Source organism: Chiroxiphia lanceolata, chromosome 5 (genome assembly GCF_009829145.1).
Source record: "Chiroxiphia lanceolata isolate bChiLan1 chromosome 5, bChiLan1.pri, whole genome shotgun sequence".
NCBI classification, from domain to species: Eukaryota; Metazoa; Chordata; class Aves; order Passeriformes; family Pipridae; genus Chiroxiphia; species Chiroxiphia lanceolata.
Window position 1 is genome coordinate 22,732,188 of NC_045641.1, and position 25,404 is coordinate 22,757,591.

At 35.5% G+C, this 25,404-nt stretch overlaps 1 protein-coding gene across 19 annotated transcripts in view; it reads left to right on the plus strand.

The window, feature by feature from the left end:
* CADPS2 (calcium dependent secretion activator 2) overlaps positions 1–25,404 on the plus strand; it is a 295,682-nt gene that overhangs the window by 195,609 nt on the left and 74,669 nt on the right. For 11 of the 19 annotated variants that reach the window (XM_032687469.1, XM_032687472.1, XM_032687479.1 and 8 more), the window contains exons 12-17: positions 104–112; positions 2,578–2,714; positions 6,309–6,496; positions 18,416–18,517; positions 22,645–22,708; positions 24,787–24,910. In XM_032687469.1, the coding sequence (XP_032543360.1) occupies positions 104–112; positions 2,578–2,714; positions 6,309–6,496; positions 18,416–18,517; positions 22,645–22,708; positions 24,787–24,910 (624 nt within the window). The remainder of the gene's footprint in view (positions 1–103; positions 113–2,577; positions 2,715–6,308; positions 6,497–18,415; positions 18,518–22,644; positions 22,709–24,786; positions 24,911–25,404) is intronic. The other 8 variants (XM_032687470.1, XM_032687474.1, XM_032687481.1 and 5 more) reach the window with 1 other exon arrangement.

The window sequence follows — 25,404 nt, forward strand, 5'->3', positions numbered from 1 at the left end:
TTCAAAATATTTACCAGTTACCTCGTATGTATATCATAAAAATAAACAAAAATGTAATGTATTACACTAGACCTTTTTTCTGTTATTTCCTGCTTGCCTACAGCTGGCAAAGGTAAGTTTTTAGTTGTTTTTCTGTTGCCAAAATATATTTGGTAGCAGATCTTCTGTTACTATTTGACAATGTTTTTTGTGCTGCTTGATTCACTTAGAAAGATGGGAAAGTCATGGCTCTTTACTTAGAATTAACTCTAGCAAATATTTATATTTTTAAATAAATACTTTTGCTTATTTTGTCCAAATTATGTAGTATCAGATTCTGCTTTCACAAGCTGTATTGTTTTCAATAGGTCACCTTACACATTCTGATCATACGGATACTGTATCAGTATGTTGAATCTGTTTCTTTTGCAGTATCCAGCCTCCTGGATTTCAGAATACTTAATTGCTTGTCAGTACTTACAGCTTCTCTTTTTCAAAAGGTGCATCTTTTATGTTTGTGTGATTAACCAGAGAAAAAAATCCAGGCAGTTAGTTTAAGAAAGATTCAACTCTATATAATTTGTAGATGATACCAATGGCAGAAAGAAATATTAATAGTTTTTCCTTTTTGTCATCTCTCTTACTATAAATAGTGTCGTGATAAACCAGATATTCTTATAAGAAGGAAAACTTATAAGAAATGTAGAAATCATCACACATTAAACATAATGGGTTTGAAAGAGTTTTATCTGTTTGTGGTCATTTTGGAAGCTCTAGATAACTTCATATATTGTTCAGTACTTTCAGAAACGTTTTGATATCAGTTGTTTATCTTTGAATTAATCTGTTTAAATACAGTTGCACTAATTAAGAGAGACCATTTCATTTACCTTTGTCAAAAATATAAGCTAGGTTTGTCAATAATGATAGGCTAGTCTAATGCTATGGAAATAATGCTAATCTATGTAATCACATATGCTACAGATCTTTCAACCATTAAAAATACTTGCTGCTGTTCTCTGGGATGATGATCTTGTACCTTACACCATCGACATATTGTCATACTGTTTATTTGCTGCATCCACCTTGGTGAAATCTGTCACATGGATGTGACTCTTGCTTTGACAATGCAAAGCCAAGTGATATGAATTAGTTTCTGCATCTTTCCAGGATGTGATGTTGCAGATCCTTCAGCTTGAATTAAATAATTCTCCCATCCACAAATACAGCTGAAAGTTGGACTTGACATGGATCAATATGATCTGGGGCTAAATTTCTAAATGTGACTGATTATGTTAGCATCATGCCCACAGATCAATATTGAGTTTTATTATGAACCTGACTCTATAATTGGGTTTAATCAATAAACTTTTGTCTCCTTTCTTTAGAAATTTTAGATTTCTACTATGCAGGTTTTCAAAATTGCATTTAGGATACACTTAGATCTATACTTTTCTGGTAACGAATATAAAAAGACCTAGGTTTGAATTTAAAGGAACAAAGAGCTAAGACCCTATTGAAAGGGGAAGTCAATTTTTAAGTTGATAGGACTGTTCACCCCAGTACAGTCTATAGAATCCAAGACAGCTAATGTGCTAATACATAACTAGTCCTTTTGGGCACTGTAAGGCTTTTTCTGTCCATACGAGATAGATAATTCACATTGAAGACTGACAAAACATAGCATTAATGAAAGCAATCACTAGAGCTTCTCTTTTGATAAACCCGCGGGGTTTAAAGGCGTTGAAAGATGCAATCTGTGAAGAAGAATAAATTTGGGCCTTTGATTGAAGTGCCATTTGGGATGCTATGTTTTCTCAATGTATTTACACAAAAATGCTGCTCCCTTTTTCAGTACTCTTTGCTGGAAGGTTGAAGGAGCTCTTTGCCATTACTACATTAAGGTTTGTCTCATTAAAAGCCGAGTACAAAAAGAAGGCTGGAAATGACCTAGCTCAAGCCAGTGTGTTCATTTCTGCTCCAGTTTGCCATTTGAGAAGTAGGCTTCAAGCCATGGTGAATATTTCTATGAGTGGTACTTTGATCTGTAGTAAAGATGCTCTTTCTTTTCCAAAGAAATAAATGCGTAAACCTTTTTTTTTTCCTTTTTTTCTTTTTTTTCTTTTTTCTTTTTTTTTTTTTAATAATTTTCTGTTTATTTTGCTAAAATTAGAGAGCCACACAAAACCAGGAAATAACAGAATATTTTTCCTTTCTACTCATAACATTGTTTTTAAATCATAACATTTGAAGAGCCCACTAGAAAACAATGCTTTAATAATTATTTTAATGTACTGTGTTGTGTTTTCTGGCAGCATTTCTAAATTTTGTTTAATCTCTCTGTGGTAGCAATTTTTTTTTCACTGTTACACTCTATAGATTGGTATGATGGAGAATAATTCAGTAATAATATTTTCAGATTAAAAAAGCAAAATTCTGTAAGTCACCTGTAGGCATCTACTTATGTGAGTTATTTCTGGGAGATATTTTCAAGAAAGCTTACATATTGAGACTTATATAACATGTTTACACTTGTGTTTGTAAGTCTGAACACACACTCACATGTATTATTCTGCACATTTTTCCCTTGTATAACAGATACAGACCGTGGTCAGAAACATGGCATGGATGAGTTTATTTCTGCTAATCCCTGCAAATTTGACCATGCTTCCCTCTTTAGACTGCTTCAGAGGCAGACCTTGGATCACAGATTGAATGACTCCTATTCTTGTTTGGTGAGTACTGACTGAAAGATAGATATAAAGAAGTGAGAAATACTACAAAGTAGTCCTTTCTTCCTAGTTCATTCAACAGCTGCAGTTGTAGTTGGAATAAAGGGTTCAATTGATTGGTTTCAAATTTGAAAATTATATACTTGCAAGCCACTGCTGTGCCACTCAATAGAAAGCAAAGAGATACAAACTGTCTCCGATTTTATCAGCTGAAATTTATCGTGCTCTCTGTGGAGGTCTGAATAAAAACATAAGGTTTTGATAATAGTAAGTACTCCTGTGGTACGATTTACTGACACCTGTACAGGCATTTTATGGTCCAAATGTAGTTGCCTCATGTCAGACATTTTCACCTGTCTTGTAATTCTTCATTCCACTCTGGTGTGAAGAAGGAAAAACACCCAAGAAGGGAAGCAGACCCACAGGCATTATAGTTATGTGGGCATATATGTGTTACCTGAATTGCAAGTAACAAATAGGAGGATAACTATTAAACAAAACCAAGTAGATTGTGACCTCTGTATCAAAATGAATGTTTTTCACGTTGAAAGACAGCTATAAAAGATATTTGCTGCAGTTTCTCTTTCCTACAATCATTTTCTATTCTATGCTTTGTGGACTAGTTGAGGGTGGGGCTGCTTCAGGTTTTGTTTTCATTAGGGAAAACCAGCAACAATCTTGTGGAAGTCTGTTAGATTATAAACACTTGTTAAACAGGTTTGTATGGATCAGACTTCCTGAGGCTTTATTTTTCACCTGATATCATGTCTGAAATAGTGATCCCTCACTAGGGACCTAAGATGCCTCACAGCACATAATTTTTTTAACTTTACTGTCCCAACAGCAACAAAAAAGGATAACTTTTTTTACTTCTTTTTTCCAACTTTTTTTTAATTCTTTTTTCTGTTGATCTGACTGGTCATATAATACAAAGATAATAACAGGAATTTTTAGGCTTGTTTGCAAGTGTTAAAAAGGGGAAAAATGATTTTTTGATGACAGTTGCTTCCTTTTTAAAATACTACCAGATAAGTATGTATAGAAAAGTTAAAGGACTCATTTTCTGTTTGTGGGTTGCACATTGAATCAAAGAAGAGGCCCGAAGGTACATCTGTACAAAGTAATTGGCACTCAAAGAGAAAATGGTTAGCTTTCTAACAGTGCATTGGGGTCAAAATCTTTTTTTATAATAATAATATAGTAAGACACTTAATATAACCTTGAAATCAGGAACTTTTAGAAGAGGTTAGGTGAAATGCACAGTGCTATAGCAACCATAAAGCAGATGTATTTCTTATAGTTCTTTTTTAAATTCAGCATTTAATAAGTAGAATGGGTGATATTTTTTTTGTTGAACTGCATATTTAACTGTATTTCTTTATGTAAAAAAATTGGGAATGTCAAGTTAACAATAGAATACGTGGACATATAATGTGATTTTTTTTTCCCCTAATAGCTCATTTCCTATATTTTTTTAAAAACAATTCATCCCTTTATTTCAACAAATACAGAATAACCACACATACAAAAAAAAGGTATAGTAATTAATATTATGCACACTTCTGTATTAAGTTACTACATGACCTAAACTTCTTCAATTCTATATTCTTCTCAACATTGAGAGAGTATTGCAGAGATTGCGGGGGTTTTGTGTTTTGTTTTTGGTTTTTTTCAATTACAAAATAAAAAATAACCTGTTATCTAATACTCTGTAGGATATAGTTGTTATGTTTTTGTGAGACTTACGCATGATATGATATTGAACAAGGGCAAGGAAGGAACGCATTTATGTGAAAATGGCCACACAAACAGATCTCTTAGAGAGACTGAAGTTAAAATAATGAGTTCTTCAAAATTTTGTGTTCTTGTCAGAATTTCCCCTATGACAATGAACTGGAATTTTAGTAATAGTTTGCTTTTGTTCTGCTAGGCAATGATATGCAACATTTTGTTATGTTTTCCATAAAAATGTAGCGAGAGATCAATGACAATGATGATGTATTGGCAGAATACCAATCACAATAACCACTGTTGATTATATCTAGGGCTATGATACATATTATTGCAGAAATTCAGTTAAAATCCATTTCTTTCTTCTTTCAATAGAATACCGTATTTTCTTTCAAACACATTGTAAGCTACTCAAGGCATTACAACACGACAAAGTACTAGATTAAAATGCAGAGTACTGTTATGGGTTCTGTAATAAAGCTAAGTGTTCTCTAGAAACAGCTGAAGCCCCTTAGAGGCAGTGGAAACACTGGTTTCAAAGAAATTAATCAGGAGCAAACAAATTTGTTAAATATGAAATAACTTTGAAGTGTCCTTATTTGCAGATAATATGTTAAATTGGGGGAGAATATAAAATTTAAATTCCTGTCCCATGCAAGTTTTTAGTGGCATTAAAACACAGATGATTTAAAACTGATGTGAATATATTTTTAAGTGTTGTTCGATAGTATTTTTGCTAATATTTTGTATAAATATTAAACATCTGACCTTGCAGAAGTATTCACAAGCAATAGACAAATATTGGTCTTCAGCTGCTATACTGATGTTATATTAATGACTTACAAAATCATTTTGCTTATTCAAGTTATTTGTATATTTGAGTTCAGGTATTCCTCAATCTCCCTTAACCATTTGGCAGAGATGATGAGAGGGAAATATCACCATAATTAAGAAAAGAACAAAGACAAATGCTTATTTAGAACAGCTGTGCAATAGTTGTAGTTTCCCAAGGTTTATGTTTTTCTCTGTGCTGCTTTTTAGAAGATCATTGTGCTGTTTTTATCATATTTATGCATCAAGAACAATTATATTTTTTACACTCTGGATTCACTCAAGAACTGGTTTTGTGTGTTAAGGAGTCTGTACTTTGTTCATGTCTGTCTGAGTTATGCCACTCTGGCCTCATCAAAACTCTGCCCAAGAAAGCCCTCAGTATACCTGAGAATATCTAATTATTATTTAAGATCAAATCCTACTCATTTTTCTCAGGTGGCTTTCAAAAAACTACCTAGCTTTGTGTCTCTTTCCTAGTAAAAGTCATTAAAAAGCTGTTAAAAGTGCATGCATATTACATAAGAAACAGAGTAAATGGTCAGACTGTGGTCAAAACCTTAAAGTTGCAGCCACAGAGAACTGACCATCCAGAAACTGTCTTTTAATGTCCACGTAAGGGACATGTAATGTCCCTCAGCATTACCCAAATATTCACTTGCAGCTTAAAAGTGATTACTTTAACAAAATTAATTATTTTAAAGTGTTAATTTATTTTATATTATGTTTTTAAATAATTTAATCCATACCAGACTTTGAATGTATTTGTGTGGTTTTTGTAAGCTATATATTTCATAACAGTGGTTACTCAGAACTGCAAATAGTTTCCAGACAATTAATCCTTTCAGTAACAGGGCTATTGTTGGATCTAGGTTCTTCCAGTGCCATCAGCATTAGTCAGATATAAGTCATTTTAGTAGAAAAAGTTTATGTAATGGACATAAAAATATATGCTTCCATTATTTAGTTTAAAAGCTGAGAGTGGGAACAGAAATCTCAAAATGTTGTGGGGTTTTTTTTGCCTTTCTCTTTCAGGGCTGGTTTAGCCCAGGTCAGGTCTTCGTATTAGATGAATACTGTGCTCGCTACGGAGTGAGAGGCTGCCACCGACATCTTTGCTACCTTGATGAATTGATTGAATATTCAGAAAATGGTTCTGTCATTGATCCAACCTTGCTCCACTACAGTTTTGCATTTTGTGCTTCTCATGTTCATGGTAACAGGTAATTTAATGATATACTTTTAAATTCGTAGTCTTTATATGCATAGTCTGAGTAAAAGTATGTATAGGCTCCTATACTCACCAGGTAGCACACTTCAGAAATCAGTCATGAAAGTTTCTTCAGGGGTATTGGAGGCTCCATAGAGATTACTGTTAAAAAATGTCTCCTTTCAGTGTGTACTGTCTTAATGCAGTTTGTTTTCTTGGGCATTGTATAGGTACAGGCTGATTCAAGGCTAAAGGATATCATCCTGTTAAAACGATAGTCTTCTTTATTCTGCATTTATATTGTGTTACTAAATGGTATTTTCAGTGAACATTTTGAACAATTTTGCAGTTTAAGGGAAATTTTGACTCTTTTTCTGTAGTCTGTAGCTTGGCACATAATCATACTATACTGAGTTCTTCTGGCTGTGCTACCACGGAGTGAAGTAACATATATTGGGAATTTGGTGTGACCCCAGAAAGGAAGAGATATGACACTTCAGGAATCCTTTCCACTAGACAGGTAGACTGCTTCAGGAGCTTGTGATCACAGTGATTCTCTTGGGATGATGTCTTCATTCCACTTGCAAGTGAAAGACTCAGAAGAAATTAAGTTGTTGCTTTGCTATGCTAAGCACATTCTTTAAAAGAAGCTTTGCTTCATCTATATCTTGTTGCAAACTGTGAGAGCACTATCTCTGCTGTTGAAAAATGGGTACTGCACATGGGATCATTGGATAGCCACAGGACCACAGGAGGTGTCTAAGCAAACCCTCTGCTTGAAGCAGGATCAGTTGCAAGGTCAGACCGGGTTGCTCAGGGCTTTATCCAGTCAGGTCTTCACCCAATTTGAACCTGTCTAATTTCAGTGTAATTATATCAATTGTCTCTTGTCTACCTCCCAGTACACCTGGGGGGCTGTCATTTAGTCCCCCTAGACACCTCCTATTCTCCAGGCTGAACAATCCCAACTCTCTCAGCCTCCCCTCAAAGCAAGTGCTCTCGTCTCTGGCTATCATGGTGGACATTCACTTCCTCCGGTTTATCCATGTCTTTCTTGTATTCAAGTGGGGAGTGGGGTGGGCAATCCATCAAATTATAGGAGAACGTGCATTTATACCCATTCTGTGCACTAGATTTATAGACTGCTGTACCAGATATGTTTAAAAAGTTCAAAAATAGCAAAGGAAAACCCAGTAGATCCTCCCAACTGATCCAATCCTGCCACTAGAGATAAACCTCACAGTCCCAAAAAGCAATTACTGTAATGCTGTCAGTAAATCCCCGAAACTGAATCTGGGTAGGAATTGGAAAAGAGAGGTATTTTCTTCTCAAGGTGTATGTTTCTGTTGCTTTTCAACCAGTTAGCCACAGAGGCCGTTTTACTTGTATGGAAGCCAGAGAAGAAGGGGCAATCCTTAGGAAGGATATTGTTCTCTTCATAGGCTCAGAGAACGCCTCATCTGGAGCTGGGCATTTGTGACCTGAGTGATTTCGTAGTGGTAAATTGAAAATATGTAATCCTTGATAATAATATACAAAATTGAAATGTTTTTGAATGTGCTTGAAATACTGTCAAGGATCTTAACATTCATACTGGTAAGTTAGGAAATTTCTGGCTTTTACTTGGTAACTATTCTCTGTAAAAGCATGTTTCTTTGTCAGTTCCTGAAGAACCTGACACATTTGTATTTTCTATTGAGTCTAAGTCTTTGTTGTTTCTCGCCTTTTTATTACTGGTTTCAACCTAAGAAGACAAATATACAGTGATAATTGCTCAAACTTATTTCAAGAATTCAAAAGAAAGGTAGATACATTTCTTTTTATTTCATAATTTGAGTGAAGGACAACAGTGCGCGCAGTGCATGAAAATATCTCAGGGAGCACATCATTTACAGTGGTAAGCACTCTGTATTCTGTCTATTCCTACTGTACAGATATTCTTTGAATAGCATTATGAGTGTTTTAGGAATAAAAGAAGTGTTGAACAGAGAGGGTCTGACTAGAACTGAGATATTGTAAAAAAGGAAATAAAAAGAAACAAGAAGAAAGAAGAAAAGTAAGTCAAGGACAGAAGCAGACATGCTCACTGAGAATGACAGACACACATATACAGGCACATAATATATCCACTCATTCATCTACCACAGCACTAAGAAATAGTAAAAGGGAGAAAAGGATTTCACAGACAATGCATGACAGGCCAAAGTTCTAGGCTGGTCCCTGGCGTTATACATCTTAGTTTTATAACTCAGGCTGGGAATTAGAAAGACCACAGAACAAAGAGCTTTATACTCTGGGCACGATATATTTAATTTATATGTCATCTTCGCTTCACAGAGGGATCTTAGACCCTCCACTAGCCTGAGAAAGATCATCTAAATTGATCTTGAAGTCAGGTGATGGAGGAGAACATAGCAATGCAGCCGTATCTGTAGTTTACATTGTCCATTTCTTTTAGGTATGAATTTTAAAATAGTAGGCAATCTAGTGACATCAGTCAAACGATCAGATACAGGTGTCACTCACCTTCATTTCTGGTAGTCTGGTGAGGAGGAACTCAAGCACAAGTCAGAGCAAATCCACAAAATATGCCAGAGCCATGCCAGGACATATGATGAGCACATCTGATTTCTTAAATAAAACTGGTGAGGAAGCATTTTCATACAATGGATCCTAACTGGCTATTAGTTACAGACACTGAGATCTCTGTCTCAGTTGTGGGATTGCATGTACAGAGTACTGCTCCCAGTAAACATTATGAACAAGACTGAATCAACTTTGGCTCTTTCCACCCTTCATATGTTTCCAAAACTCTTCTGACGTGTTTTTGATCCTTCAGGTGTCCCCTATGCTCTTTTGCTGCACCCTAGGACTTGAAACATAAACTCTTGTTTTCATGCTGCGGGCTGTACTGCTCTTGCAGACTGTAACATAATAACCACGGGTTTATTTGAAAACACCTGGAATAAACATGTAAAAGTAAATTGTTGTCCTGGAGCTTCAGGGACATTGTGGAGCACAGAGGAGACCTGAACTGAGCTCTGGTGTAGGCTGTATGCAGCAGACCTTATTCCTGATCTCACCAGAGAAAACAGTCCCTAACAGCTTCCTGAGTTGAAGACATAGGTAACAACTTCTGGTAGATTTATCAAGCATACGGGTAATTGGTGTGTCTTTTGCCAATGTTGTTGTTTTGGGAACAGAAACATTTAGTCAGGGCTGAAGACAATGTGCTGAGTCCTAGAGTGAGAAATTCAGGCCTTATTTGTGCCTCTCCTTTCCTACTGAAAGAGTTAGCCCATTACAACTGGGCTAACAAACTGCTTATGTAGAAAAGGCATTTCTGCTTTTTTGGATAATATTATTAAGACATTCTATTCCTAAATTGCCAAAAAGGAAAATATTTTGTTAAAAGAATAGCCTTGATGTGTTTAAACAAAAACACATCCTTGTTTCTGAATCAACTGTTTTCATTTCCTCCAGCAAATAAAATCATCTTTCTTTGGCTGTACTTCTGATTCTATGTAGCTTTACACAGAAACATCTCCTTTGGCTTCTCATCACAATGTTTTTCTTTTGAAATGTTCCACTATATGGTCTCCATCAAAGTCGTTGGTTCACAAGTATACTTTTTGCACTGCAGTTATGCATACAATTGTGTATTGCTGGTGAAAGTTAAATGGGCAGAACAAGGATATTCCTGAATGCTGACATTTCAGTCTAAACAGTCCAGGTAGGAGCTATTGTTTTCTTCCCCATCATGTTCACTCTTGTCTACTTTTCATGCTGTGACTTCTATTCAGTTCCTCTTGTCTGAAATGAATGCTGGTGGGTATCACATGAAGTGCAAAGTGACTTCCTTCCACCTGCTGAGTTACAGACTGAATTGAAAAATTCAAAATTCAAGCAATATTCCCTGCTTATACCTTTTTCTATTCAGAAAGATATCTGATTTACTGGAAGTTCAAATATGAGAAGTGAATGTGAAAGTAATACTACAAAAATCAGTATATAACCAAAGAGAATTAGTTTCTCTCTCCACTGTAAAACCTTCAGCACATGTATGTTTCTATGGAAGAACAGTCTTATTGAATCAGGGTTCTTCTAAGCCAGTCAGTCATCTTTCTCCAGCATTGTCCTGCTTGGAGTAAAAGAAGGGTAAGCATATGCAATATTTCCTGTTTCAGACTCCTAACTCTGCAGCTCAGAATATGCCTGTTTGATAACCTGGAGTGAGCCTTTGTTTCAGGTACTTGTCCATTGCACCCCTGAACCTCAGTAAGCCCTTTTCACCCTCGACACCTTTGGCAGCAAATTCCACAACTTGGCCTCCTCTTGCTCGAAGACCTCTTGCTTTGAACTTGACTCATACACATCTCATTTCATGCTCTGTTGCTGTTGGAGAGATAAAGGAGAGAAAAGAAAAATCCTGTTCTGTCTTCTCTTTGCAATTTAAGATTTAACAAATATGAGCGAACAGTGCAACGATTACACTGGATGGATGTTTTCTGCTAGTTCCTTATCCTTTTCTGGTGATTCCCAGAGATGCTGATTAGCTTCTTTGACTGCTACTGAACAGGACAGTTTCGTGGAATTATCCATCATAACACCAAGATCTCCATTCTGAATAACAACTGATTTTTCCTTACATTTATCTATGTTGATTATTGATTGCTGTTTTATTGCTGCCTGATTTCACGAGATCTTTCTGGAATTCCACACTATGCCATATAACTATCATTACAATTACATTTGCTATCACCTCAGTTCTTAGCTGTTAGCCAGGTCATTTATGAATAATCTGAAATAGCACAAGTCTCAGTACAGATCTCTGCAGAACTCTGCTGGTAACATACCTTCATAGCATGGACTCACCACTCCAGGTTTAAATGTAAATGTAAGAACTTTTACTCAGTGGCTGCTTAATTGCCTTTAAAAGCTTTTGATTAGGAACTCTGACAAAAGAGCTTTGGAAATCCAAGTACCTCATATGAGTCAGGTCACCCCCACCTGTTTTTGATCCCTTTAGAGAACTGCAAGATCAGAAGGTAAGATTTCTCTGTCTCATGGCTTCAAAGCCATACAGACTTCACAGTAGGTAATATTAACCTATTTTTTCTTTACTTTTATCCTTAAATAAAAGGTTATTATAATTCCTTATATTACAGTTACTTTAATTTTTTGAGATGTATGTAAAACTTCCTGGCCTGTAATTCCCCCTAAGTTCCCTGGAGACTTTTTCTGGTTTTTAAAGTGATCTCACATTCTCCCATTCTGATTCCTTGGGAGGGTGACAGTTCTCAGTGAGAACTTTCACATAACCACAGGTAATTCAGGTTGCCAAGTGGTCCTGGCAATTTACTGCTGTCCGTTTTTCTAATATGTTACATAAGGGTTTTTTTACTCGCTTTAATTTTTAACAGATTCTGTGCTGAAAATTAAGAATTCTTTTGCTATGAACAAAGAAGAGTTCCAGCACAGAAGTCTTCTTCATGATAATTTCCTTCATAATGATACAAAAAATTCGTTTCCTATCCACGTCATAGCCTTGCCCTCTCTGAGAGCTACTTTTAGATCATTGCCATTATTTGGCCCTGTAGACTCTCTGATAGGGTTCTTGCTTCTGTTATGCTTGGAGGAAATATCTTAAAGTGGAATAAAAGAACATATAAGAGAAATGAAACTATGAAAACTTTGGACAGTGCTATGAATTCATATATTTCTTTTCATTTTTCAATGTTTTGTGATAAGAACCATTGATTGCAATTTTACACTTTGTGTCAAGGGATAGAAGAATGTTCAGAGAAATCACCCCTTTTAAATCTGAAACACGAAACTCTGCAAAAATAAATAAAATAATATTACTTTGCTCTAGCTCTTCTAATATTTTTTTCTGGAACTTTTGAATAGGTATTTCCTTCTCCCCTAACTAACTTAACTCTAAAGTAAGGTTGTCTGTATCTTGATGGTTTCTCCTTCATTTTTATCTTTCATAAACAATATCTAATAAGACTTGATCCAAAGTTCCAGAATTAAGTCAGTAGTTTCACCATTTATCTGTACAAGGTCACCATCTGACATGAAAGGTTTTGTCCAGTTGATCTCTTCCCAGAACTGTTATGTTTTTATACATACAAACTTATATATAAAGTATTTGAATATCATGTAGCTTTATTCATAGATGGTTGTCCCAAGAAACCATTGCTAACAGGATTTTGTGGAACATTTTAGTTTTAAGGAGTTGAAAGTGCTTCCTCTTCTGCTGTGCTTCTTATTCACTCTCAACCATATATGTCTGTGTTGTAATGATAGCAGGTGCAAGGTCTTCTTTCACTGTTTTTTTATTGACAATTGGGTCTTCTGCTTTAATCTTAGATCTGTTCCAAGGCTGTTCAAAAGCCGAAGGCAGAAGCCTGAGATGCCTTACAGTGTGGATCTTTAGGGAAGTGTGTTACATCAGAAGTTATATTACATCAGGCTACCGTTCTCTTTCGTTTTTGATACAGCATCCAGAGACTTAACAAGAGTCTTTTGGTTGTGGAGTTTGTCTCGGTTTTCTGTCAGTCCTCTGTTATGGAAATAGTGAGAGTGGATTTCTCATACTCAAACCCATGTTTTTATTCAGAATTTGGTTATCAGTCACCATTTCACCAGAACAATGGAATGAGAAAATATACCTTTTAGGATTGAAATGCTCTGTGAGCATGTCCTTCTAAATGGGAAGCAGTATTCTCTCAAAACTGGAAAAACTAGTAGATCCTTGGATGCTTATATCCCTCTTCTTGAAGTGAACTTAATCTTCCCTTTTTCTGAGGCCTATTGGACAATGCTGAGAATAGAAATTTTTCACTAGGTCTTTCAGTTTTATGTACTGCCCTGTGCCAAGCATCTTGCATCATTCAGTTCATCCTTCATTTTTGGAAGCTGATTGTCTCCAAAGTATACGGAGCACTGAGGAAGGTAAACCTTTAGTTTAATCTGTATTTTCTTTTTTATATGGTTTACTTATAAGCATCACACCCCCAAGCCTCTGATGTGAGACCTCTCTAAATAGTTGCATTTGGAATAACTAGTTTGATTTACGGGGCTTTTTTTATGGATGTTGTTCAATTAGTGACACGCCTTTTCATATATTGCTCTTGTAAATAGCCACAAGAAAGTTATCAGTACGGTTCTCTTGTGTCCAAAGCTGGTAGCAAAGCCCTTCACAGAGTTGCAGGTACCAAGTGAAGCCACGTTGTCTTCCCCTTTGGTTAAAGAAAGGCTCCTGTCCTGTGTTGGAAAGTGTTCCTAGATATAATAATGTTAAAATAAAATGTGTCATTCCCTACAATGTTAACAGAAGCACATTTTTCAACATAGCAAAACAAATCTGCTGCTGAAAAGCCTTATAGAAAATGTCAGTAGAAAATAAAACATCATTCACACGTTAATAAGGAGTATCAGAACAAAGTTCTGCGGATTTAAGGTGGTACTTGCCATCTTAGGCAATAAAAGAACAGCTAATGCTATCACTTACTCTTACTTTCTCTAAACATTATACCATGTTTTGTCATTAGTTTTATCTGATTACTGCCTATACATACCCTTATAGATTGGGTAAAACGATATTATATTAGCACATGCGTTGCTTTTCAGTAGAAGGGTACTAACGAATCATACCTAAAATATAACTGCATAAAACATTATTAAAATTAACCCGATTTATCAATGTAATCTGTTTTAGTGGCCTTCAGAATTGGTCTCTTTCATTCAGTTGTGAAAAAAGGGTATGACCCGTAAGCAGACGTAGGAGCAGCCTGAGAAATGCATACAGAAGACGACTCTATTGTGCCATTTTTTGGTCAGAATGTTTGAAGAATAATCAATATAAACAACAAAATGCTTGGTCTTCAAGTGTCTACTGGTTAAAGCTCTGTTTAAATGCCATGGGATAAGGTGCTTTCTTCATTTTCAGTTAATAAAAAGACTTCTGCTCTGCCTGCTTCTAAGCTGATAGTGTAAATCCTTGTTCTTAGATTTCTCTAACATAAACTGTAGACTCTGCAAAAGCCTTAATTAATACAGTTGCATTTTAAAGGAAAATTTCCATATTAAAGTCCTTGAATATTAAATTCCTATAAATAGATAATAAAAATTCTACATCAAAATTCTAAACAATTAAATCTTTGGTTTACTAAGAAAGAAGCAGCCAAACTTTTGTCTTGCTAATTTGAAACTTGTCACTGTTCTTTCATTTGATTGTGTGTCCTACTGAATTTAAAAACAAGCACTCTTAGAAACCACTGCAGTCTTCTAAAACTATTTGTTTCTAGGAGAGAAGATGCCATTTAAGTTTAGTTTTGTTTTTTTCTACACCCTTGAAATGTAGTTTATTACAGAAATGTCTTGAAGTAAGACCTTGGCTGAAGTATTTTTTATTTTGTTTTATTCTATTTATTTTCTTTTATTTTTCACCACGATTTCTCATATTTGGCAAATTTTTTTTTGGTCAGCCTTACTGTTCTTATCTGAGTGTGTATGTTAGAATATCAATCTGTGAATTGCTCTCCTCGTGAAAGACCAAAGTGATGGTCTATGTGTTAAATGAGGAGAGCTCACTGAAAAGACTTCCAACATTTTTAAAATATATAAAGTTGCAAAAAATTACCAGTATCAACAATGTTCCTGAGGACAAAAGTCAGCCATACTCGGCTAGTATTTCCAAGTCTGTCTCAACAAAGCAGTTTTGCTTGAAGTAACAATTCTCTCTCTGAGAGACCACTAGGAGAAGCTGTTTCCAAAGTTGAGGGCTGGAAACAATCTGCAGTCAACCCGGTGTCCATCATATCTAATTCCTGTTGGAACTGAAATACAATCTCAAATGCCATAGATATTCACAAGAATCTTAATCGTACTATGCATAAAGTAACCTCTGCAAATTATTGTAGGTTTTAACACTTGTCTATAGTTAAATAATACTAGAGGGTACTCCAAGCCTTAAAGGATTATATCAAATGAGGAAAAACAGTCAGTTTCAAGAAGAAAACCAAAATCCACCACCAAATCACTCATCTTCTCTAGAGTAACTGCTGTCAGGCCAGCAATCTTGCAAGATTTTCACAGTAAAAATTTGTTTTAAAATTTTGGTCAACCATTATTTTTCCTTATTATTTAAATGGCTTATGGTCAGACAACTATTTTCCACTTGAATTTACTAGCTCTAGTTCGTGAGGTATTTATTTCAAATCTCTTTTGATACTTAAGTCTGAGCGAATTAAACAATTTGACTTGTGACCAGAGATAACATTACATCTGTGCCAGTTAGACTGTGATCTAAGCAGACAAGACAGGCCAATCCAAATCCAATTGACAGAGTTCTCAAAAAATGGAAAACTAGTATAAGTGAGAGAGAGAGAAGGCTACTCAGGTTTTGAGTGTTCACTGTTCCACCTAGTTCTCTAATCCTAAAAATAGTTGTGAACAATAAGGAGTAAAAAGAGTGTGGAAGAAAGGAAAATCCACTCTCTCTTTACCTTCTTGAGAAAATGATGTTAAAATGAAAACGCTTCTTAAGACAGTACATCACTTTTCTTGACCAAGTTCTTGTAAGAGGAGTCCCAGGCTGCAACAAGAAAGCTTAGCACTGGTTTTGAATTGAAAAAAATCAAGTCCAAACCATTATTCATAATATTTGGGATAGTAGGAAAGACACATTTGGTGTTGCTTTTAGTTGCAAAATTGTTCTTGCATAGTTTATGGATGACCTAAACTTTTGCAAACCAAGTGCCTGCTTGAGTCTGATTTTCTTGGCAGACACAGTAATAAATAAAAATAGCTAGCTCAAACCACTGTTATTTATTTTATCCAGTCTTCAAAGTAATTAAAGAAAAAAAGACTTAGATGATTAAATTAGTGAGAATTTTGAAACTACTTATCTGTTTTTTCTATCTCCGCTCATCTCAGAGTCAGATACTTTTTTTTCCATGGATTCTTTTTTTATCAGTAGTAGATAGATGTTCCCAAAAGTAGAAAAAATTATCACCAGCACAACACAGAATTGTGTTGCAAAAATGCATTTTTATATTGTTCTTGTTGCAATAAGCTTGCAACAAGAAGAAGCAAAGTTATGATTCAGAGTTCATACTATTTTCTAAAAGCACATTTTCAAGAGATGAATTTTTCAGTACTATAGATGGCACAGTATTGTTTCGCTTTTTTGTCTACTCCTTCTTTTCTTCTGGGACATCTGCTTCTATGCAAACATCCACTGAAAATATATTTAGCAGTTCTGAAAATTTTAGTTGTTGTTAGCAAGGTTCTTTATGACAACAAACTCAGTGAAGTGACAGGTCCCTGGTACATAGTGATCCTAGCCTTAGTGCAGGTTGACAGATATGACATCCTACTGGCTCACCTTTTTCACTTACTGTTATCTGAAGCCCTAGGTCTTTTCTGACATATATATGACATGCCTCAGTGAGGCTTAATATGACAGAACTATTTGCTTTATCACTCCAAAGCACGATCTCTCCTGACAATAAAATCAGACAGTGCAATTTACTTAAATTTTAGCTCATTCCATCTGTCAGAAGGGCGAGGTAAAGTATCCTGGCATCCATCAAAAGAGAAAAGATAAGTTTTTTGCTCTTTCACATCAAATTTATACAATGGTGTATTGATGTGCCTGGTTACTCCTATCCCCACCATATCTGATTTTTTATTGTTGTCTGCACAATAATTTAAGGAATTCAGGCATTCTTCCCACCTTGACTTGACAGTTCACAAATATAAGGGATTTAAAGGGTGAGAGAATTGTTTATTGTCATGACCAGGTGGCAACTCATCCCTCCCAGATTTAAGTATAGTGCAGAAAGTTAAAGTAACCATTTAGGAAAAAGATATTAATAGAATCCTAGAATGATTCTTGGAACATTCACAAAATGTTGTCTTTCTGCATGTCATCTTACTACAATTTTCTCTAGAAACATTGAGATAGTTTTGGAGGCTCTGGAGAAGATGCAGTGCAGATCCACTCCTAGCGTCAGGGTCAGAAACTCAGGTGGGAAGCGGTAGCTGATTTATTACCTGCAGCCAAAAGTTAAGACAGTAATAACAGGAAGTTTTGAAATACTTCTTTTTTAAGTGTGTTGTATGTGGGGAAATTGTGATTGTATGGCAAAAATACCATTTGGGGACAGTGTATTTAACGTTTTTTACTTTTGTCATCATTTTAATATAAATACATTAATAACACCTTTAGGCTAAGACTTTAGACTAAGTATGCTTAACATACGTATCACAGGGCTTATTTTTAATTATTGGGACTTAAATTTGATGTTTGAAAAAATGCCACTGCTTTTGTTTTTTAAAGACTTTTTTGTTGCATCTTTATTGCTGTGTCTATATGGAAGTCTTGATTACAGGATGCCATTTGTCAGTATAGGATGAGGTATCAAAATCCATGCTCACCATGCAGGGGGCTTCCTAAGTGTTGCCTGCTATGGCTGTTCTCACAATAGTTTCCCTCCCACCTTTGTTTTAGAATCACTTTCAGCCATATTGTTCCTCTGGGAAAATATATGGAAGATTCAAGGAGCTGAAATTTAACAAGATTTGAGTAGGCCTCTCTACCATGCCAATAGTACTCATTTTCTTGTCTACCTTTTGGAATTATTTGGGAGAGATATATGTTCCCTTGTGTTCTTATTGGGATCAGATAGAAACTTTGGACTTGAATTTAAAAGTTCAGCTCAAAGGTTCAATTCTTTGTCTAGTTGCAGTCTGCTCTTTAACAATATTCACGAGTAACTGCTTATCCTTCAAGGTAAGGGGGAAGGAGGAAGGTGCATTAGCACATGTGTTAAATGAAAGCTTTAGAAATAAAGATCGTTGTTCAAATAGGAATCAACATGAAGAGATATCAACAGTTATTAAATATTTAATATTACAGGCCAGATGGAATTGGAACAGTATCTGTTGAAGAGAAAGAAAGGTTTGAGGAAATTAAGGATAGACTTTCCTCCCTTTTGGAAAACCAAATAAGCCATTTCAGGTGAGTGTGTAAATTATTCAATGAATGCTAAGATTTTTTCTGGAAGAATTTTCTCACGGTGTTCAATTTTGGTCTTGAACAAGTAGAGTGAATAGAAAATAGTCTACCTGCAAAGAAATTTTCAATAGATTAATATGGAATAATTTATTTACACAAGTGTTTGTACTTAAAATTTGTGTATCGTGTGAGTTGTATTTTTTTAATGCTAGAAAAGATTGTGCAAGAATATAGGCCATGTTTTTGTTGATGCTTTTAAACTTGAAACTTTGTGTAACTAACAAAGAAAATTGTCTGAATGAAAGTGACTAAGAAATAACTATTTCTGGATTACTATGGATCAGAAAAATCATATGAGTAGAGAACAACTTTGATAGCAGCTAAAAATTTTCTTGGTATCTAATGTAATTTTCTTGGTTTCATGATATCTTTACTAAATCAGCTCAGGGCCATCATCCTCACTAAAGTGTGTCATACTAAGGACTGTTAATACCAGTAAAAGATGTTTAGGGAAGGACTACAAGAAGCAGAGCAAACGTTGGATTTCCTGCTAATTTTGTAGCAATTGATGGTTTATGGAGCTTAGCACAGAAATGGCACGTAGACCACCAAACCTGTTAGTTTATCACACTAAGCCAAACTATCTGCCACTATTCTGTCAATCTAATCCTTGTTTAGACTGTGTTTGTAGAAATTTTTGTTTCTGTATCACCTTATGACAACCAGTTCCATGGTTTAAATAGTGCTGTGTGAAACAGCTTGCTTTCTTTAGGCATGGTTGGCTATGAGCTTTTTGAATGCCCCTCTGGTTTGATGAGGTAAATGCCATGTTTTCACTGGCATCATAGGTCATTGGGGATTTTTTTGAGCACAGAGTACACGGCAGTCTTCACTTGGGACTTCATATCTATATTAAACTAAAGAGAGTTAGAATTCTTCTCAGAGAGTATTCCTTCAGGGAAAAAAAAGATCCTTCCTTTCCTTTAAAGATTCTTCCCTGACACATTTTCTTTTTCCTGCCTTCCATAGGAGTAAAGAGCTCTTGCAAGAGAAGCAATACAGAGCTGCTTAGGACAGACTGCCTCCTACATTCAAGCCTTCACATGCATGAGGCAAATTGCAAAATGTAAAATAATGTCTAAATAATCTTTCCAGTTGGAACAAATAGAAAACCCAATCACGTCTTCTAGCATACACATTAGAGTTATGTTGATGAGCTTGACCTACATCAGTAACCATAGAATCTTCCTGCCTCAGTCTTGGTGGATTTTGAGCAAATTTAAACATCCTTAGAAACTCCTCAAGAGCAATTAAATATGTCATTCAAAGACAAATGCCTCCATCCTTCAGAGCACTCTAAGGTTTGCCTTAAAATCCTATTTAGTCAATACAGACAAACGGTGCTCTGCCAACTGAAGAGCAATTGCTATTTCTTTCTATGAACAAATGTTAGAAATAAAAAAAAATTAAGTGAAATGTCTGGACTTAAACAAGAATACCGGCAGAATACCTGAAGAAAGAAGAATAGATAGTGCCCTAGAATCTGAATTATAAAGCATATAGAGTCACAATATAAGACAACCTGATAAAGCATTGGAAATAGTATTTTAAATAAAACGTTGACTCAAGAAATGTAAAAAGATCACCACTATCAATTAACAAAGAATAACCTTGTCTGTGAGATTGCTTTCTTAAGAAAACATGGTACTAAAACAACTCCATTTTTCATTTGGTCAAAATGTCTGTGATAACTGTGAAGTGCAGAATATTTTGAAAAATACATTCAGCAGTAAATATTTATGCAAAGTATGCACTGAATTTCTCTATTTTGGCCTTACTGTTCTAGAATGCCCTGTATTCCTCATCAACAGACAGTCCCACCATCTCCCAGGCTGGCTTCCTGCTTCTACTGTCCTTTTTACTGTCACTTGGAGCATCCCTGCTGTCGACACATGCTCTAGAATATTTCAGAGACTTTCATGTCCTCCATGTTCAGATAGGTTTTACAGTTTTTAAATACCAGATTCTCTACAGTAACCTCTTTATCATCCTCATGGATTCACAGATGGGGGGTGTTGGTTGGTTGGTTTATTTTTAGCACTTTGATTTCTTAATTGTGGCATGCATTTGACTTGAGCTCCTACTTTTATGAATTTTCCCACAGGCTGCTTGTAGGTTTCTTACTTTTTTGATTGCACCTCTATGGTTTTTGCTTTCATTTTTCAAGTTTTTCCTATTCTTGAAATTGTATCTACATGTACTAAATGTACACGTACTGAATTTTCTCGGCCTGTTCTCTTTTGCTACTCTATTAAATTGTATTGTATTACCATCATTAGTACAGATCACCTCTTCTCTTGTGCATCTCTCCAACTATGTTCTCTTTGCATTTGAGATGAAATCTGTAATGGTATCTTTTCTTGTGAATCTTAAATTAGTTGTCCAAGGAAGCAATTCAAATCTGTGTCCCAAAATATTGTCATTATATCTTGTCCTAACAAGATATCAGTCAAGGGCATATTTCTAGAGTTAAAATGTTGAATTTGGAGCTCCTGTTATCTCACTTGACATTTCCTAATCATGCTGATCATCCTAATTAGAGTGTCAGTGGTACAGACTTTCAAGAATCATCAGCACACTTTTTTTTTTCCTGAAATATGTCAGAATTTTTCTGAGTTTTGCCCCCTCTCCATTGCTTAGCATTTCATGAACTGGTCAGCTGTCATGGACAGTTTAACTGCAGAGTGTGCGTCTCTTCCTGCCTTTTCAGAGGTGCACTGAACATTTGCTATGTCCACCTAAGTCACTAGGTAACACCCATCAGAAAAAGATGCTCTTCCATGCCTGCCAACTGACCCACACATGGGGGAGTTTTAATACTCCTCTATGGCCTTTTTAATTTTCATTTTTGTTGATATCAGCCTGGCTTCATTATGACTAAGATGCAGTCAGCCCACCCCATGCTGGCAGCTGTCATCTGAACTATTTCCCAGTTCTTAAGGTTCTTACACCTTCCCTCTCTGTCACCTTACCTACCCACTGAGATTTCAGTTCTCTGCCTGACTCTCAGGCATCAAATGTGGAAGACACAATATTTCTGAGAAAGCTGTCATGAGTGTCTTGGACTTTAACCTCTCTTGCTTGGCTGTGTGAATTTTCTCTCTCGAGTCTTTCCAGAGATAAAAACAAATACTGGAATTCTCGCTGCAGGAAATCCTGTTTTGACCTCATTTACAAGGCTTTATTTTGGCTGACCAAAATGTAGATCTAAAATTTACTGGTCTGAATCCTTTTATCATTAGAAAAGATTTGACTAGTGAAAAACATTAAAATAGAAGGCTACCATTTTCACATAGTAATATTAAGAAAAAAATAATCTCAGCAAAGTAAAAAATCCTTTTTTCAATTGGGGATATCCCAGCAAGATTTTATAGATAGGATTAAGAGAGGTTGCAGTTGCCTGAGCATTGTACTCTCATTGAGCTGCTATATTGGATCATTCATTAAACAAAAATAAAAAACAAAGCTATGAATACAATCACTTTTTAATTTACAGAATTTTAGAAGTGGGCATGGTTTAAGTTGTAGCAGATAAAATTTAAGATAACATAAAGTGCTTTTCCAAAGTATTTTAATATAATAGGAAAAAATATGGAATATCTGCCAGCATTTATATTCTCCTACATCTCTAGAAACTAAAATATCTGGCATTTTATTCTTGTCTCCATCCAATATTGAAACAAAGTATAATATACGTAATGATACTTCATAGCTGCAGTAGCAGTCATGGCTACATAAGAAATAGTACCTCTTTCCAGGAACATGACAATTAAGCTCATCAGAGACCTTTAAATATCCTTCCTAATTGAGAAATTGGAAGTAATGCTCTTTGCCTTTTGGAATTTTTTTCTGTATTTAGGCCTGAGATGCTGATGGGCTGATACTGCTGTACTATGTATGTATTCCATGGTAGACTACTGAAGAGCCTTTCTGCTTTTATTAATATTTGGTGTATGGGAGTCGTCTGCTAACATAATTTAATGCAAGTTTTGTACAGTTACATCTCAAACTAACTTTGTAACACAGGTTTTATAATTCCAATTTTTTTTAATATCTTTTTACTTTTTAAGATACTGTTTCCCTTTTGGACGTCCTGAAGGAGCTTTAAAAGCCACACTTTCATTACTTGAAAGGGTAAGTTTGAGAACATATTTTAAATTCTGCATGACTGCTGAGCCTGCACTTTTCTTTTGCCTTCAGACTGTTGAAAGCAGACTCATGTCTTCTCAGATATTTTACTTCTAGTTTTAACTGCTCTCTGAAAGGTTCATTTTTTTCTTTCTCAATGTCTTCCACAGAGGCAAACAGCTTTTTTCTGCAAGGCTTATTTACTAGACTTTCACTTCAAGCCACTGTATAGACACTGTTTCTATTTAATTTAATGCTTACACAGCATTACCTCTAAAGTAGTACAAGTCTACTCTACAGCCCCCTTTTCCTGCTTTCAATGCCTTCTATGCTGCTGATGTTGTTTGTATTTGCATGTAACATTAAAAAGCTTCTATATAATTCAAATAATATTCCATAGATGCTTAAACCGAGTCAATTTAAGAAGCAAAAGCTATATGCAGCAGATCTGACATGGACGGCTATAAATGTAAACTCCTGCCCAGAAAATCCTCTTGTATTGACTGGAAAGGGGAATACCTCATAATGATAAAAGCATCTCAGTCATCTCTGAGGAAAGAGGACTTTAAATTCCAGTAGAGATTCCAGAGGAATTGTATCAGCAGGCATCTGATGAAGATATGAATTCAAAAGAAGCTTAGATCCCAAGCTGTGTTGCTTTGCCAAAATCTAAGCAGTTTGGTCCTAGCACATATTAGTTATTCTGCACTGCAGAACACTCCATGGATAGAGATTCCGTCTTAGAAAACCTCTGCCATGTTTGAAAAACACATAAAGATTCTGAGTATATATGTTTTATTTCACTTACAATCTCAGTGATTGTAGTGCTGTGTAGATTCCTTTGTGCTATATGAAACATCCATTTCCTCTCACCATTCCTGCTATTACAAATGGCAATGGTACTATAGCTGGTGCTCAAGCAACACTGCTGTCAGTCTTGACTGGGAATAAATGTATATGCCTATATTTGTGGATGCAGAATGGGTAAGAACCATTTTATTTTACCTGTCTTTGAAAATTTTGAAAAAAAATCAGATTCAGAATAAAAGGTTTTGCATAGTGTATATTCATTTGTTGATAACCCAGAATTTATTAATTAAAAGGAAGCAAGTTAAGACAGATAAGCCATATGTGTGTGCAAGTATGGTAGTTCTGTCTTCTTTGCTGCAATGTCTTCCTAATAGCTTCTCTGTTGCTGAACCTGTTTCTTTTCTACCATGTCCTTCCCCAGATCATATCTCTTGCTCCCCTCATATAACAACAATTTTTAGATATATTGTATGAGGATGTAGCTTGTCTGGGAATCCACTGGAGAAGCATTTTTTGAAGGTTGTGAGTTATCTGAAATTTTATTATTTACCTTAAAATGTGATAAAAACATATTGAGGTTTTTTTACACCTACCTGTTGAAATTTAATGGATTATAGAATTAAAGGAAAAATGCAAGTGAATTTTTAACAGTATTCCTTTTTTTATATAGCACTCCAGAGTATATAACATGGCATTCATATAAAGAGGTACAGATTTTCAGTTTACCTCACTTGCAACAGGTGAGGTAAGAACAACTCGCAGGTTGTGAAAACCTTTATATGGTGTGTTCTTCTACTTGTCCGAAATAAAAGACTCCACCAGAAGTTCAGTGTTTTCCCTGTCTACTACAGATGACATTTTTTTCACAGCAAGGACATGTTGAATTTGAATAACTTTACCCTGTTGAAGAGTCCATGCTTGTGCAATGGTGGAAGCTTTTCCACAGGTGAGAACAAAGCAAATTTCCACAACCACATCTTTGGTGGTAACCATGATCCAGCCCATCCATGGAATGCTGTTGTTACACTGGTCTTGACATCACCCAAACTAAAACTGACTGGCAGGCTGCAAGATGCCAAACAGTAGGCAGTCAAACCAGGGTTGAACAGAAACCTTCAAAGATGAATATCTGGTTCCACCAGCTGAAATAGTTCCTTTTTGATTTCTGCCTTTAATCATTATCAGATCTGTAGTAACTTTAGGATACTCTTATCATTTTTCTGTGGGGTTTGGGTAATGATTGTAATCAAGTGGTATAATTGTCTCTGACACAGGTTTTAATGAAAGATATTGCCACGCCCATACCAGCAGAAGAGGTGAAGAAAGTGGTTAAAAAATGTCTGGAGAAGGCTGCCTTGATCAATTACACTCGACTTACAGAATATGCCAAAATAGAAGGTTAGTACAGCAATCTACTGCCAAAATGGCTGTAAAAGCCAACAATACCTATTAACTACATATTCTAAGAGCAACCTTTTCCCTTTCTAGAATAAACCCCTTCCACAGCAAGGGGAAATGTCTCATTAAAATCTCAGCTGGTGAACTGTGGGGCTTTTTCCTATTCATTGCCTTAATATGCCTCCTGGGACCCTGTTTGAATGAAAGACTAGAACTTCCTAATTTAAGTTGCCCTTTGTTCTTACTTTTGAGTTTTTAATAAATCTAAGAGGTTGTTTATGAGTTATTTTTTATTTCTCTAACTATTTCTAGTAATTAAACTACTGACAGAAAATTCTTTCCTTAGCAGTGTCACTACTATGAAATTTGAAAACTCTGGGTATAGATGCTTTTCTGAAGTATTTATAAGGCACACAGATAGATAAATGTTATTTATTTTTGCTGCTGTGTTGTCAGATGTATAATAATAATCTTATTATTAAAACCTTAATTAC